This window comes from Osmerus mordax, chromosome 1 (assembly GCF_038355195.1).
Source record: "Osmerus mordax isolate fOsmMor3 chromosome 1, fOsmMor3.pri, whole genome shotgun sequence".
NCBI lineage: Eukaryota > Metazoa > Chordata > Actinopteri > Osmeriformes > Osmeridae > Osmerus > Osmerus mordax.
This window is the reverse complement of record NC_090050.1, coordinates 9845012-9860431: the sequence shown is the minus strand read 5'-3', so window position 1 is coordinate 9860431 and position 15420 is coordinate 9845012. Positions and strand designations below refer to the sequence as shown.

General features: G+C 50.0%; 2 protein-coding genes across 5 annotated transcripts in view; both read right to left on the bottom strand.

Moving 5' to 3' along the window:
• Nucleotides 1-64: 64 nt before the first annotated feature.
• gnat1 (guanine nucleotide binding protein (G protein), alpha transducing activity polypeptide 1) lies at nucleotides 65-5962 on the bottom strand. The gene is made up of 9 exons (XM_067245344.1): nucleotides 5911-5962; nucleotides 3253-3295; nucleotides 3002-3143; nucleotides 2607-2764; nucleotides 2363-2491; nucleotides 2113-2242; nucleotides 1471-1624; nucleotides 1094-1312; nucleotides 65-977 (listed from the first exon to the last, which is right to left on the bottom strand). The coding sequence occupies exons 2-8, from the start codon at nucleotides 3255-3257 to the stop codon at nucleotides 1122-1124; spliced, it is 909 nt and encodes a 302-aa protein (XP_067101445.1). The 5' UTR covers nucleotides 3258-3295; nucleotides 5911-5962; the 3' UTR covers nucleotides 65-977; nucleotides 1094-1121.
• A 163-nt stretch (nucleotides 5963-6125) lies between these two features.
• The window catches only part of sema3fa (sema domain, immunoglobulin domain (Ig), short basic domain, secreted, (semaphorin) 3Fa), a 47241-nt gene continuing 37946 nt past the window's right edge, over nucleotides 6126-15420 (bottom strand). For 2 of the 4 annotated variants that reach the window (XM_067257571.1, XM_067257699.1), the window contains 10 exons: nucleotides 15296-15410; nucleotides 12622-12691; nucleotides 11494-11638; nucleotides 11002-11224; nucleotides 10439-10527; nucleotides 10235-10276; nucleotides 9947-10104; nucleotides 9701-9768; nucleotides 9069-9202; nucleotides 6126-8904 (listed from right to left, as the gene is read on the bottom strand). In XM_067257571.1, the coding sequence (XP_067113672.1) occupies nucleotides 8461-8904; nucleotides 9069-9202; nucleotides 9701-9768; nucleotides 9947-10104; nucleotides 10235-10276; nucleotides 10439-10527; nucleotides 11002-11224; nucleotides 11494-11638; nucleotides 12622-12691; nucleotides 15296-15410 (1488 nt within the window). In that variant the 3' untranslated portion in view covers nucleotides 6126-8460. Of the gene's footprint in view, nucleotides 8905-9068; nucleotides 9203-9700; nucleotides 9785-9946; nucleotides 10105-10234; nucleotides 10277-10438; nucleotides 10528-11001; nucleotides 11225-11493; nucleotides 11639-12621; nucleotides 12692-15295; nucleotides 15411-15420 lie in introns of all 4 variants that reach the window. The other 2 variants (XM_067257489.1, XM_067257649.1) reach the window with 1 other exon arrangement.

Genomic DNA, 15420 nt, shown 5'->3' with positions numbered 1-15420 from the left:
AATCGAATGTTACACACATTCTGTATTGGTGCCATAAGGAATCACAACAATCACAATTTTTACATTTTCTACGGAAGCTTTAATAAGATCATTTCAGACTTCTTTCATAATTTTCATTTATGTACAGACTCCAGGGCTCAAAGGCCTACATGTTTGTAATTCCTTGCAACACATATTTCAAAATGTTGCTTTAGCACAGTCACTGAACAATGGAGCAGAACAACACTGGAGGGTTCCTCACTGTGATATTTCACTAACTACCGTGTAAGTAGAACTGGCCCAATGAGACACGATAAAGGTCTTCTCCCGCTTGTCGTTTATTCCTCGTTCGAATTCCTAGTTACAAATAACGGTGTTTTCTAAGATGTGTGCGACATCTACGTGTCCGACGCCTTTTAGCTGACGAACGACTCTTTGCGTCGTAACAGAAGTTGAAGTGCATATGCAGGTGTGGAGAGGCCTTCTTCTTTTGTTAGCAGTTTGGCTTTGTGGGCCTTTACTATAGCTCAGATATGTTTGCCTTACGACGCACTTGCACTCACTGATGGGCCTGAGAAGACATGTCGCTGTTTGCCATCAGAAGCGTCTACATCTCCACTACAGTTTGCTTAGCACTGCGACGAAAATGAATTTCTATTCCAGAAGGTTGTGATGTAACAGCTTTACTAAGATCAACTTGTAATGGACATCAGTACAGGGCGTATCCGCTAACTCTCAGGTCACACCTAGGTTAGGTTTGTTACTTCAACTGGTCTTAAACTACCGTGGTAGTCTTTGGACAAAAAACTGATGTGTATTTTTGAACGATCAAATTCATAGATGTATGCGTGCGTACATTTGGGTGCGTGTGTCTGAGTGTTTGCAGAGACCATTTCTTGTCCTGGCTCTCATTGGATGTCCTGTTGGGTTGAGGAGTGAATGTCCACACATTGAATATAGGTAGCTTAGGAGTGATGGGTCAAGATTAGACCAACACCCTGAAAGAAAGACAGACATTGTCACTAGCTAACAAGACCTTATTTACCAGATGGCATTGTGCATAGTGAAGGGAACAATAAGGTGTGCTTCCCGGACCAGAGACCAAAACCCTTACCTGCTCCGGGCCATGCACAGCGTGGCTCTTAGAAGAGACCACAGTCCTTGAGATTTTCTTTAATGATGATGTCAGTTACGGCATCAAACACAAACTTGACGTTCTCTGTGTCTGTGGCACAAGTCATGTGCGAGTAGACCTCCTTGACGTCTCGTGCCAAGTTGAGGTCCAGGAACTGGAGTTTGATGTAGTTACCGGCGTCCTCATAGGTGTTGGGGCCTGTCATGAAGATTTAGAACGTTTTGTCACACCTGAGGATCTGACTATCATCTAGTCTCGTGAAAACGCTTCCTGTTGCGTTTTCAGAAGGCATACAAGGAGTACATTTGAAAAAGAAAATGGGCCAGACTGAATGAGATCTGCAATTGAGGTCTCACCATCATAGTCAGGGAAGCACATGCTGAGGTGAGCCTTCTTGATCTTCTCAGTGAAGACATCTTTCTTGTTGAGGAAGAGTACAATAGAGGTGGTGCGAAAGTAGCGGTGGTTGCAGATACTGTTGAACAAGTGAAGACTCTCATGCATTCGATTCTAAACCGGAAGGAAATCATGTAAAAAAGAGATACATTTGATTATAATCCAAGGAAACGTAATCAAACAGCTTCACTACAGTTAAGTCTACTGTAAAACAACACATCCCAATCATAGGAGGAGAATAAAGACTAATGACTAACACCACTGTGAAGTGCAGTGACCATGTTTCTGCAGCGATACCTACATGCTGGGGGCTGGCTACCAGGACAGTTAGCACAAGAACACATCAACTTGTTGGGACACATCAACACATCAACAATCCTTGGGCAAGGCACTTCACCCTGCTTGCCTCGGGGGAATGTCCCTGTATTTACTGTAAGTCGCTCTGGATAAGAGCTTCTGCTAAATGACTAAATGTAAATGTAAACTTGACGCTTAAGGCCATCACAATCGATACGATTCGTTTATATCTCATTCTATGATACGGCTTATTCGATCTGTCGTGTCTAAATCAAGCTCCTTCTCGTCAGGTCACCGTATCTCACCACTTCATCGTCCTCCACCAGCACCATGTCGTAGGCGCTCAGAGCAGCGATGAAGATGATGCAGGTCACCCCCTCGAAGCAGTGGATCCATTTCTTCCTCTCAGACCTCTGGCCTCCGACGTCAAACATCCTGCGAGAGAGACGGGGAGAGACGTCAGCTTTCGTTCTACCTTCACGTCTCCAGACGCCGAGTGGCGTTTCCGCGGTTTCCGTGTCTGGCGTCGTTTCGTATCCTGAGAGGAAGACTCACCTGAAGTTCAGATCTTTCAATCCGAACTGAGTCTCGATGATACCGGTGGTCTTCACTCTTGATCGCAGCATGTCCTGCTCGGTGGGGATGTACCCTGGCTGGATTAGCCTCTCCAGGTCCTTCAGGTAGCTACGAGGGAGACACAAGTCACGTTTAGACATTCCAACGCAAAGGACAGCTCGGGAGACTTTCAAAGAAGAGAGGATGTTCGTTTGGAGAGAGAGCCGTAGAGAAGATGACCCACTATCCAGCTGAGTCGTTGAGCTGGTACTCAGAAGCTCTGTCGTAGCACGCCTGGATCCCAGAATCCTTCCAGAGACGGATGATGATCTCTGCCAGCTCCTTGGGCATGGAGCCCTCCTCTATGGTGTCGGCCAAGTGCATGAGCTTCCGGGCGTCGTCCTAACAACACACTGTCTGTTACAAACCGATAAACACTGGTAGAGAGCAGGCGGACACACTTTTTGAGAACGCGTTTGCCAAACAGAAGCGAGTCAGCGGAATGATCACCATCGGAAGGTCGGAAGAAAGGAAGTGGCTGCATTTTGGTGAGGAAACGGGAGGACGCCTGCATAGAGCAGCTGTAGAAATACACAGATAACGATGACCTTGTTACCTGTGAGGCACGGGGACACCTACCTGCTGAGCGGGATCGCCATAGCCAATGTTGAGGGTCGTCATGGCCTTGACAATAGCCATGGCGGACTGCAAGGTGTTGCTGTAGATGATGGTGACAAACTCCATACTCTCTTCAAGTGAGTAACCATCTTGATGGATGATTCTGTGGAGTGCAGAAGATAGGCCATGGAGGAAGAACATGCACATAAACATACACAGTCGTGGATTCACAGGTCACAGAAACGCAGAACATTTTGAGGGTCAGCACTCACTTCATCTGTTTGACAATTGTGCTTTTTCCTGATTCTCCAGCACCTGTAGACAGAAAGGGACAACAGTCAGACAGTGTGGAGAAGTAGCACCAACTGTCAATATATCTGCCAAAAACATTGGTAAACAGTTGTGTACATTGTAGTCCTTACAATACAAGCCATTACATTCAGTTCAGGCCATCTTTGTAAATAAGAATTTGAAGAATTTGTTCTTAATGATCTTGCCTGGGTCAATAAAAAAATAAATAAAATGGCTTATTTGGAGGGACTTTCATTGTCAGTCTTTGGGGCAGGTTTAAAAATCGAAAAGAATCATGATGTTTACCAGGTGTGACCACAAGGGCTCAGTGTTTAGTCATAATTATATCTAAAGGGACGGTTCTGCCAATGTGCATTTTACCAGTATAAACAAAACAGAGAAATGATTGCAATCTGCCGCTCTATTGACAATTCCCAAATTCTGCTTCCTGTTTTTCTCTCAACTTTGCAACTCTGCAGGATAATTGATCCTTGGTGATTTGAACAAACACTTTGAATTTACCAGTGGTGACCACTGGGGTGTGGTGGCCTGCTGTAAAACCATCTCAAACCTTGCTCCTCCTCAGTGCTGGCCGCCAGCACCCTGACCTAGTGGGAATCCACCTGTGGGTGGGAATCTCATTACTAAGCCCCCCATAGCTGATGTCAGGGGGAATATTTTCTGTCCCTGACCTACATGATCATAAAGATGTAAGGCCCCTGACAGCGCTGAGGGGGAGTGACTTCACCTGATTATGATTACCCGATCAGCTTGAGTCAGATTCAGTCCCCTACAATCCATGACTGGGATATTTCTAAGTACTATACAGCTGATGAGGAATTTGGTGGTTGGAAAAAGAACGTCTTGGATCTCTCCATGTATGTCTATGGATCCACCGTATCGACAAATCCTTTTCTTTTCACCTAAGTACATAAATGTTTGTTAGGTGCTGAGGGAGGTGAAGGATCTCCTGGTCAGTGGGGCTTTGAGGAGTTTGTCTTTGGGTTAGGCTGATGGCTTAGTGAGTAGCACAGCGAACCCTGTGGACTGGAACAGTTGTTGTTTTAGGATTATAAAAGATTGAGGCGAGCAATTACCAAAGTGTTTCAATCAACACAGTGACAGGGGTGGATAAGCTGTTTTCAGCTCCAGCAGAGTTTGCAAGGAAGATAATCCACAGGAGATAGTAGCTTGCACCCTCTTGGCAGGTACATCAATGTTCCTAATGTACATTTAGAAACTACTTTAAAGACTACTGAACTTCTATGAGACACATTTGTTTAACACGTTATATTTAGAATGACGGTCTATTCTGTTTAAGGGCTCTATAGCAGTATCTATGAAATTACAAGTTACCAAAAGACACAAAGCAGTGATCAAGCCCACAAATTGTCTAAAGCAAATATTATCTGAAGTATGAACGTTTTTCCAACATCTTTAGTACTTTCATAAAGTCCGTGAAGTATGAAAATAAATGGCCTGAGATTCCCAACAACGCCTGTCCTAAGTAATATAAACAGTGGAATGAGAAACTCGGAATCAAACTTTCCCAGAGTAGTCCTTGGGAGGGACTTTTTAACAATCTCCTCACGCCAAAAGTACATGATCATGCCCTAGGGTCCTGTTAGGGGGGTTTCTGAAGACGGAGTTTGTTTACGGGTGACTCAGATGGGAGCTCCAGAAGGATACCTGACTTCCATTCTTTATACCACCTTTCCTGTGCCTCAGGCCCCCTAGACCACCAGTCCACCAGTCCCCCAGCTCCCCAGGCCTTCCCCCAGAGACAGCCAAACATTACCCAGCAGCAGCAGCTTGACTGTCCTGGCGTCCTTGTCGGCATCCTCCTTCAGCTTCTTCTCCAGCTCCCTGGAGTGCTTCTCCTCACTACTCGCTCCTGCCCCCATTCTCACTCACCGGCTTCGGCCCTGATACTCACAACCAAATGGCGGGAAAAAAAAATGGAAGGTCCTAGCAGATTGCCTACAGGCCGCCTGGTGCCGTCAACTACGCCGCTGGCCAAGTCAACTGCTACTAACCAACACTGGCAAATTGCTGAGTGTTTCCCTGTCTTAGGGAGGATTTGGGGCATCCTCTGTCCACCTGATCAGGTTCGGCCAATGAGCCACAAGGACAGGAGGGTTCTGGCGCTCGGAAGGAGGGAGTGCGAGGCAGGGGTGCGCTTGGTGTGCGAGCATACGACCTCACCTTCGTTTTTAGGGGACTTTGCTGTGCTCAGCTGAAGATGCACATCGGCTCAAGTGCTTATCTGCCCTCACTGTTCTCAGCTGTCTTTAAAAGAGGAGTGGAAAGAAGGAGACTGAGTTGTGTTTGTCTCTGATGGTAAGACGGAAGTAAAGGGTTCTACACTAGTATACTGTGCGGACACATAACTGCTCGAATGACTGTGAGGTGTGAATAACGAGCACAGTGTTTTCGTTTGGTTTCTGGTCGACGATGGAGGACTCCTGGAAGGCATTTGCCTTTGTCCGTCTCATGTATGAAACCTAGATTAAAACACACCAGGACAATGTCCACCACAGCCCTTCGTGTAGTAACAAAACTGTACACACTGATATCCTATGCACTACTGCAAATTGAGGGGTGAGTTATAAAGTACTTAAAGAGCTTTGCATTCTCACCTGACAGATCTCATTGACCTCAATCTGAAGACGGCAAGATATCCTAATCTACTCTCGTGTGTCCTTTTAGAGAGAAAGGGAGAGAGAGATAGACAGACAGACAGAGAGAGAGAGATAAATAGTGACACCATTACCATGCTCTCCTCTTGTACATTAACACAGATACCAATCACTGGCCCACAAAATAAACTGCCTGTATTTATAAAATATAGAGCTTTAATTTATTAGTCAGCAACATCGATGAGAAAGGAGAGATACTGTACTCATTTATAGAAGTCATTACAATAACATCAAATGTGCATTATACCCTATGTAACCTTTCCTCTTAAACCCCACGGGCTAAGATTACAGAAGAAAAAACGATGCAAATGTTGGAAATAAACTGATAGATTTTACAGAGGGAGAGGGAAAGAGAGATATAGAGAGAGAGGAAGAGAGGTAGGTCTAAAACCCATTTCTTTGTTATGTATTCCACCATAAGGGTGAACCTGTCTTTCCTGCCTTCCCCTGACACTATCCCCACGTTCCCACAGAGAGAGAGACGTCCACTGACATCCACAACAACATAGCATTTTTGGACTAATATCATATACGTTACATATACATTTCATGCACACAATGAAAAGCCACCATCCCAAGATTTTGGCATGTGTTTTTCTGTGTTTCGATGTGTTCAGACATCCTAGTGGTTTTAATTATGTACAAAACGTTCCGTTTGGAAGCAGAGTTGTCGGAGGAAAGATCTGTGGCATATTAAACGTCTCGATGTGTTTTGGGAAGATGCCATCAGCACCACCTGATCAAGCAGTGCTGAATAAACAGCTCAGGCAATACACCGGACACCAAAGAGCCCCATTCTCCCCTAAATGGAGCTTAGCGTGCGTTTGCTCAGGAAGACTGACGACAGCTGCTCAAAATCCACTTGAATCAGCGACAACTCACGGCTACACACTACAATCTTCCACTCTTCCTCCGGTACGTCTACATGGCCAGCCTGCGTTCTGCTCTCTCCGCTTCCCCCAGGCTCCATCCAACCTTGGCAGGGGGACGGCACCACATCTGACCCACGGGCGACCGGTCACACCAGCGCTGACCCTGGACACTCTCCCGGGGTCCGGGACCACAAGCTTGCGAATCAAACAATCCCGCTCCTTTAAGTGTCTTCAGACACTCGTCAACTTGGACAACTCCCAACAGTGTTGATGTTGACTTGTGATATCATTTCACCATCGTCCTCAGACACTTATGTTGCTGACCTGAAGTTATGGCAATATGGGCATCTAGTGGAATGCAAACTATAACTGTATAGTTCTGTTCGGATCAGTTTGGAAGCAAGAAATACATTTGACAAGTTATTATACTCTCCCATAGACAAAAACACAATACATGCGTTGGATGTGAAGTATATGCCACAAATACCAACAAATGTTACGTATTATTCACCAACGACCAATTCAGGTAGTGGATGATGCTCTGTGGGTCTCTTGTGCACAAACAAATTGTGAAAACTTACATAGCTGCTTGCTGGAGATTCTCAGTTTTAGTGTGGACAACAACAGGCTCTTTTCCCTCAAAACAGCTTTTCTAAGCATCACATTCTCAAGGATACAACATTGAGATGTAATAATTACACATAAACAAAACAACACCCCACAGTAACTACTTTGGAAGAGACTTGGCAGGTATTGTAGATGTAGCAGGAAGGGGGGGGGGGGGGGCTCAAGGAGAAAAGGATGGAAGCCTCCTTCAGCAGTCTGTGGAAGAACGACAAGGTTCTGGGTCTTTTCAAACCCATTGGTCAGCTAACCCTACGGCACCTCCCATCACACAGGTGTGGCCAATGAATATACTCAAAGCTGCAGTCTGTGGGCTTTCCCTTTCTCTGCATTCATTAAAATGCCTTATCTTAAGAGTCCATTGGCTGTGTCCCTTAATAGAGTCAGCTGTTCATTCTGAAGGTCCTGGATAGTGTTCCATATCAGAGGCTGGTCACCACCAACAGTTGAAGTTGATCCAACATGCAGCCAGTGGACTATAACCTTTCTTAAAGAATCTACATCAGTCCTCCAATGTCCATGTCCATAAATCCATGTCCATGATATATACACTTTCAGTTCTCTTCATGTTCTATGAAGTGCTGCTGTTTCTCCAAACAACAAAGCATAAAGATATTTGTAATATAACACAATTTGTAATAAACAATACAACTAACGACAATAATATCATAATAACAACAATATTTGCACAGATTTACCTATTCACAAAAAAACGTTCCTAGTTAAGTACAAAGAAATGCACAGAATCCTACTATGTACAACCTACAATAAATACTGTGTAACTTTTCCAACAGTTAAGAAGATCCTGTTTGCTGATGGCGTTTCTTGGGGGGGGTGTTGAGCTTTGGGTTTTCGAATCCTGTGTGGAGGTCTTTCCCATGTAAGGGTGTGCAGAGAGGGAGACAGATACAAGAGAGGGTGGGGGGGGGAGAGGAGATGTAGAGGAGGGGTGCGTGAGAGGGGGCCGTCCCCGGGGGGGGGGGGGGCAGGGCCCTCATGTATCGACCGGGGTGGTGTGCTCATCGTGATGCCGGCGGTTGCGAGGCTTCTTCTGCTCCTTGAGCTCCTTCAGTCCCTTGGCCTTGCTGACCCCTGGGGAGGCCTCCGCCAGGCTGCCTTCCCCCAGCTGCCAGTAGTCCTGGCAGTACTGGTTGATGAGGCCCATCTCAGGCTGGCTCAGGATGGTCAGCAGGTCCTTGTACTGGCCGGCGCTGGGCGTCCAGGCGCTGGACTGGAGGGGCGGCAGGGCGGGGCTGCCCGTCTCCACCAGCACGTTGTTGACGGTGCGCCCGGAGAGCACCACCAGCTGCAGCTTGACCAGGGTGTGCTTGAAGTTCTTCTCGGTGGACGTGCACTGGTAGACGCCGCTGTCGGACGCCTGCAGGGAGCGCAGGAGCAGGCCCTGCTCCGTCTTCAGCAGGCGGCCCTCCGAGCGGATCTGGACGGGGCAGAGGGGGGGGGGAGAGGGCGGTTAGCATCACCCGCGAGCGCGCACAGGCTCACGCCGGGCTGTTCCGTCGTCGCCTTTATAGGCAGAAGGCCTGGCTCAATCGGACAGGGGCAGAGGTTATGACAGTGTATGACAGGGCGCTGTGCTCTCACCTCCTTCCTCCTGTCACTGTTCTCCCTCTGCAGGTGCCACTTGAGAGACACGTGAGGGGAGCGCGCCTGGCACTCCAGGAAGGTGGTGCTGCCCTCCACCCCGTACTGAACCATCTCCAGGGTGTTCTTATTGGCTGCGGCACAACGTCACATGGGTTTAGACATCCGCCCGACCCGAGGTCAAGACAGCGATATGAATGCATGCATGCAGACACGAAGGAATTCAAACTCTTTCATAATGAAACGCACAACGTGCTGCGTTTACAAAGCGCTGTTGGTGCGAGAGTGACTTTCTTCCAGCGCTGCCTAGGTGCGCATGTGTGAGGACAGAGCGTGCGTGAGGACAGAGCGTGCGTGAGGGCAGAGCGTGCGTGAGGGCAGAGCGTGCGTGAGGGCAGAGCGTGCGTGAGGGCAGAGCGTGCGTGAGGACAGAGCGTGCGTGAGGACAGAGCGTGCGTGAGGACAGAGCGTGCGTGAGGGCAGAGCGTGCGTGAGGGCAGAGCGTGCGTGAGAGCAGAGCGTGCGTGAGGGCAGAGCGTGCGTGAGGGCAGAGCGTGTGTGAGGGCAGAGCGTGCGTGAGGGCAGAGCGTGTGTGAGGGCAGAGCGTGCGCGAGGGCAGAGCGTGTTCTCACCGTTAGAGTTGTAGCCGCGGCACTGGCGGATTGGGTTGCCGTACTTCACATCCTGCCGGCGGCTGCGCCTGGAGGGGTCAGATCAACATTCCCCAAATAAAGAGGTTAACTACAACATGCTCTACACCACCACACCTCTGTGTGGTCCACGTCGACATGAGGTCAAACGTTCCCAAAGGGACTTAAGGCCCTCATACACACACACACACATTTTCTTGGTCTCTCTCTCTCTTTCTTGATCCTCACCTCTTCTGGGAGGCAGAGTAGCGTGAGCAGGAGTTGCCGTCCCAGGCGCAGTAGGGGTCTCTGGCCAGGCAGCAGTCGGCGCAGGCCTCCCCGTACACGTCACAGCGGTGCAGGGCCAGGTGGGTGACGCCCAGCACGGAGCCCACGTACAGCTGTTGCTGTAGGGAGAGAAACAGGACAAGGGATGAAAGGCGTGAGAGAGGGAGAGAGGGGAGAGAGACGGCCTTCTCAGATAAGAGCGGCTTTGTGACGTGGGTTTCCAAATGGGGTCGGAAAATGTAAACCTACCCTCTTGGAGGAAATCTTCATGGTGGTGATGGGGGTCGGAATCTGAAAGGGTAAAGGTTGGCGGGAGGTCAGGGTTGAGGTCGATACGCAGGGCCGAAGGTGAGGACAAAGAAGAAAAGGAGAGAGAGAGAGAAAGAGAGCGAGAGAAAGAGAGAGAGAGAAAGAAAGAGAGAAAGAGAGAGAAAGACAGAGAGAGAGACTCACCCTGAACACTTCCACCTCCTCCAGGACCAGCTCCTCAGTCTGCAGGTCGTCTCTGGGCAGGACGATCACCTTCTGCACCGTGCCGCGGTCTGGGAACACGCCAGACAGCCGCCGTCACTCACAACCCCTGGGTCACCTCCCACCTCTGCCTCTCTACCCCTCGCAACCCCCTCCCCCCCCGGCGCCCTCCTCCCATAACTGTCTGCATCCCCCAACCCGACACTGTGAGAACACCAGGGAGGATGGTCTCCCGCGTGGCGGAGAGTTCCGCGCCCGGGCCCGTTCGTCATGGAGATGAGCTCCGCCGAACGCAGCAGCTCGAGGGGCTCCTACTCTCTGATCCAGCTGTGATTAATCGTCCGAGGGAGAGAGAGAGCGAGCGAGGCCGTGAGAAGCTCTGCCAGAGGGAGAGAGCGGGCCGGCCTTACGCAACGCTCGCAAACCCTCCCCTCCCTCTACGATAACCCCAGCGTGCGATCCAGTAGGAGAGCGAGTTCCCAAGGCTTTCCGAGACCACCGCACGTCGTGGAAGACCGCGAGAGCCCGACATCCCGTGGACTCACCTGTCCCAAGAAACAGCACCTCGTAGCTCCCGTCCGCGGCCGCCACCTGGTCCACGGTGATGGTGGTGAACTCGTAGTCCACGTTGGTGCGCACCACCAGGGGGCGCTTGTGCACTGGGTACACAGAGTTGTACATGGTCGGGTGGTTCCTCATGAAGTTGATGACCTCGTCGGGGTAGTCCTTAGTGGACTTCATGTTGGGGGTGAACGTGCCTCCGGGACACTGCGTTTGCGAGGAGAGAAGAAGTCGTTGAAATAACAAATCGAAAGCCCCAGCGAGTACTTGAATAAAAGGTATTTTAGTCAAGAGTGATGAGGATGATTATGTTGATGATAGTGATTACGGAGACCGCGATGATGATGATGATGATGATGATGATGATGATGATGATGATAATGATGATTGAAAACTGGAATTTGCGTGCCCGGGTCTGCGTCTGTTTGCGCAAATGTGTCACACACTCAACCGGGCGTGTTTAGCCAGCCACGTACCGTCCCAGGACGAGGGTAAGGGATCTTCCCAGTGTAGGCCACCCACTGGTAGTTGGGACCTTCCTTGTGGGCGAAGGGTCCGTTGAAGACCTGCCGGATGTCAGCCATGGAGTAGACACACACCGCAGAGCCCTTGAACACCGAGCTAAAGATAAGAGATAAAGACAAAGGCAGGTGAGAATCTGTAAGCATGGCAACCAAGCCCATTCCAACTCACTCACGTCCCCACACTCACACACACACACCTGGACGCACATAACCCTTTCGTGTACACGCGTCGAGTGTACTCGAACACGGTGACGCATGCGCGCTCTCGATCCAACCGAAGCGTCGCCGAGCCCGTTTGACACGATGACGTTCAGCGGCAAACGCCCACACATGCGGGATTCGGATCATGCCGGCATCTTACTGCCGCTGAGAAGGGCGGGCTGTGTTTATGTCTGATGTCACAGACACCTCTCATTACCGCTTCTTTCCGTTGTTATCAACTGTGCCGCCGGCTGGGGGATCCACCGACCGAGAGACGGGGAAACGATTGTAGCACATGTGACAGGGAGACGCCCAGATCCTGTTGGTGACGCCTCGCCGCGTTTCAGCTCCCTCTGCGTGCGTTTACATCCACTCGACGTCTCCCTTTACACACGTGAGGCTTGACGACCGCTTCCCTGAATCCTAATGCCGAGTGCTGACTGACGGCCTGTCATCAAAGCTGACCCCATGAGGGGCTGTCCTCTCTCTCTCTCTTCCCCCCCCCTCTCTCTCCCCTCTCTCTCTCTCTCTCCCTCTCTCTCTCTCTCCCCTCTCTCTCTTTCCCTCTCTCTCTCTCTTCCCCTCTCTCTCCCTCTTTCTCTCTCTGGGGACCCTCGGCCTCAGAGCCCTGGGCCCATTTCCTCTCAGGTCTTTGTAGTCGGCTCGGCGGCGCAGCATGCGAGGAGAGGAGTGCCTCAATAAGGGAGAGACGGGCGAGCAGGTGCCTTCAGGCCGAATGAATATGGATGGAGGACCGGAGAGCACAGAGGGAAGCCCCGGCCCATCTGGCTCGCATCAACAGGTCAGGAGACAGGACACGAGTCGGGAGTTTTTGGTCGTTTGTTTGGTTGCATTGTTAGTTTGTCAGTCGGTACTCACCCCGAAACGGAGAACACTCCGTAGATGACCGGGTTCTTGGTGTCCTGAGTGGGCTGGATGTACACGTCCCCTGTTAGACAGACAGAGAATCCGTCAGAGGAGCAGTTCAAGTGGTACTGCGCGGTGTATGTCGGCTATACCCATAGTAGATGATGGTTTCTGAAAGGTCGATGTGGGATAAAGGGGAGCGTTTGATGTCTATCCCACAGGCTGTACAGGCCTGCCAGGTTAGCCAGCGGCTTGACGTTTTCTGACCGTGAGCCGTAAGCGTGACATGGAGGCAGTTTCTCCTTCCTCCCTTTACACGAGAGGCAGGTTCCAGGAGAGGCCCGTGGGGCCATAGTGAGGTCTTCCATCCCAGCCCTTCCTGAGCAAACACCCGATCCTGAGTTAGAGTTCTAGACACAGAGGTCTCTGGAGGAACGGGACTTTAATTGGAGCCATATGGATTCCAAAAGGGTGAGGCTGTTCATCCAATGGCTTTAATGAGCAACAAGTGAAAGGAAAAACAAAAACGGGAACATTTAAATCAATTCAAAATAGACTACCTCAGAACAACACTGTTCCAGACTGTTTTATGACCAGGGAAATAAGTCAGGGGAGAATATCTAATGGCTCAGCATGGACGAGGACGTACAGAGTCTATAGGAGCACGCAGCCACAAGTCCCTGGGAAGGCCAGTCGCTACGAATATCTAATACGATAAGATGAAGCATGGAACACTCTCCTCTCTGTCTATAACTTGGGACATTTTTCCAGGGCATTTATGAGACAAGGGCAATCATGTGGCACACCCCAGGGTTAACAAGGCCCTCACCCCACATCACTCCAATCTATGTCACACGCTTGCTTCAAAGGCAACAGAGCGACACAGCCCACTCTCTGTCCCCAGCCTCCGCGTCCCTCTGGACTGAGAGTCACGTTCAAGAAACAGAACCTCCCTTTTCCGCCCGAAGGCGCAAGTCATATCATCCAGTACGGATCGCAGTATGGAGAACGTCCAACCGATACCGTAAAGAGCTTTCACCACGCCCCCTCCCCCCCCCCCTGCTTTGTAGTGATTCGCTCATAGTTGTAGCGGTCGTATTATCGCTTTGACATTTATGAGCTGTAATCATCACAAAAGAAAATCCTTTTTGCTGGCAGGGTAAAAGGGTGACGAGAAGGGGGCGCAAACAAGAGCAGGAATTAACTTCTGGCAACCGGGAAGATGTTTCGTAACCCATCTGACGCCAGTTTGACGGAACTCCCGGCTCCAGACTAAGAGGGAGGGGGAGAGAAAACGTCCATAAAACAAAAACGAAACAAGTTGCATCACCGACTTTGACTTGAAACTGTCAGAGCAGGTTAAGAGCACGAGGCTGATGCCCATGTGCTGATTCTGGGCAATACAGAAAGAAGACATGTAGGAGAGAGAGAGACAAAGAAAGACAGAAAGAAATATCGTGTACAGGATATATATATCGAGAGTTACTGCCGAGAAAGAGAGAGGATGAGAGAGAGGCAATGACAGACAGCGGGAGAAGAGAACAAATGAATGAGGGATGTAAGTCTTTTCCTCAACGGTCCTGTTTAACCAGAGAGGACGAGGGGCTGTCGGATGACGGCAGACAGTATTTGGCCGTGTCTCTGATGGCTGCTTGGACGGCAAGCAGACTAATAAAAGCCACACTGCTCCCTCGGTGACACCAAAAATAACACAGAGCCAACATTTCCAAACAAAAAGCCGTTGCTCAAGAAATGAAGACAAAAAAAAAGACAAATAAAAGAGACTGTGTCTGCTGATCCGAGGCAGAAGATCACTCAGACAAGATGACTCAGGCCCAGAATAGCCTTCAACATCATATTTTAGAACATGCAATAAAGTCTACACACACACACACCCATTCATCCTCGTAGTTTTGACTGAAACATGGGCCCTACGGGATGCCTGTCAGCTCTCTTCAGATCGACATTCTTTACCGTGCCTGCTGTAGCTTACAGACTGGGCAGGCTGTATGCTTTTAGTCCTTTTCTCCCCAGGTTTCCCAGCATCTCCTAGCCCCTTCTCCCTGACCCCTCACAGCCCCTCTCTGAGCCTCCTCCGAGCTCCACCAGCACCAGGAACACGCAGAGATCACTCATCTGCTGCCCACGGTTGAGGGGGAACCACAGCACAGAAGGCAGGGCTGTCGTACTGTACCTCAGGTCGACCATGTGACCTCACTCGGGGGGTGACCCTGCCTGTGCTCAGGATTGGGTTCACCCCCCTAGAGGGACCGTGGCACTGACAGAAGAGAAACACACCGTGTTTGGGGGAAGTTTGCCTCTAATAGCCGCCATAAGCTACAATTTGAATACAGCAGGGTCACCCAGTAGATCATCATTCATCATCATTTTACCCTTCTCTCTGTCTGTCTCTCTCCCTCTCGTCAGAAACACACTTGTGATATACCTCTCGCTAACTCTTAACATGTGTAGTATCAGTCATCCAGAGGACATAAACCTCAGACGCCTCGCTGTTCCATAAAACCGCTCGTACGCGATTCCCACGTCTGTGTGTGTGTGTGTGTGTGCGTGCACCAGAGCCGACATCGTCCGTGAGACGTCAAATGAAAAGGGAGTGTGGCTGATGTTGAGCACGCGTCGAGCTCGCTCGACGGCGGTGTCGACTGACAAAAGCAGGAAGACTTACGGAGCTCGTCGAAGTGCGTCTCGATCCCGTCTGCCCCGGGCACGGAGCAGATGAGCCGGGCCTTCAGGAAGGTGCTCCACTTGTTGACCAGGCAGCAGTGACCACCATCGTCATTCTGAGGGGGG

Excerpts from the sequence above, each read along its gene's own strand:
- gnat1 (XM_067245344.1), bottom strand. Across the intron at positions 2,492-2,606 it reads CTCAACGACTCAGCTGGATA|CTACCTGAAGGACCTGGAGA; the intron begins GTGGGTCATCTT and ends TCTCCCTCGTAG. Across the intron at positions 1,625-2,112 it reads TGGTGGAGGACGATGAAGTG|AATCGAATGCATGAGAGTCT; the intron begins GTGAGATACGGT and ends CTTCCGGTTTAG.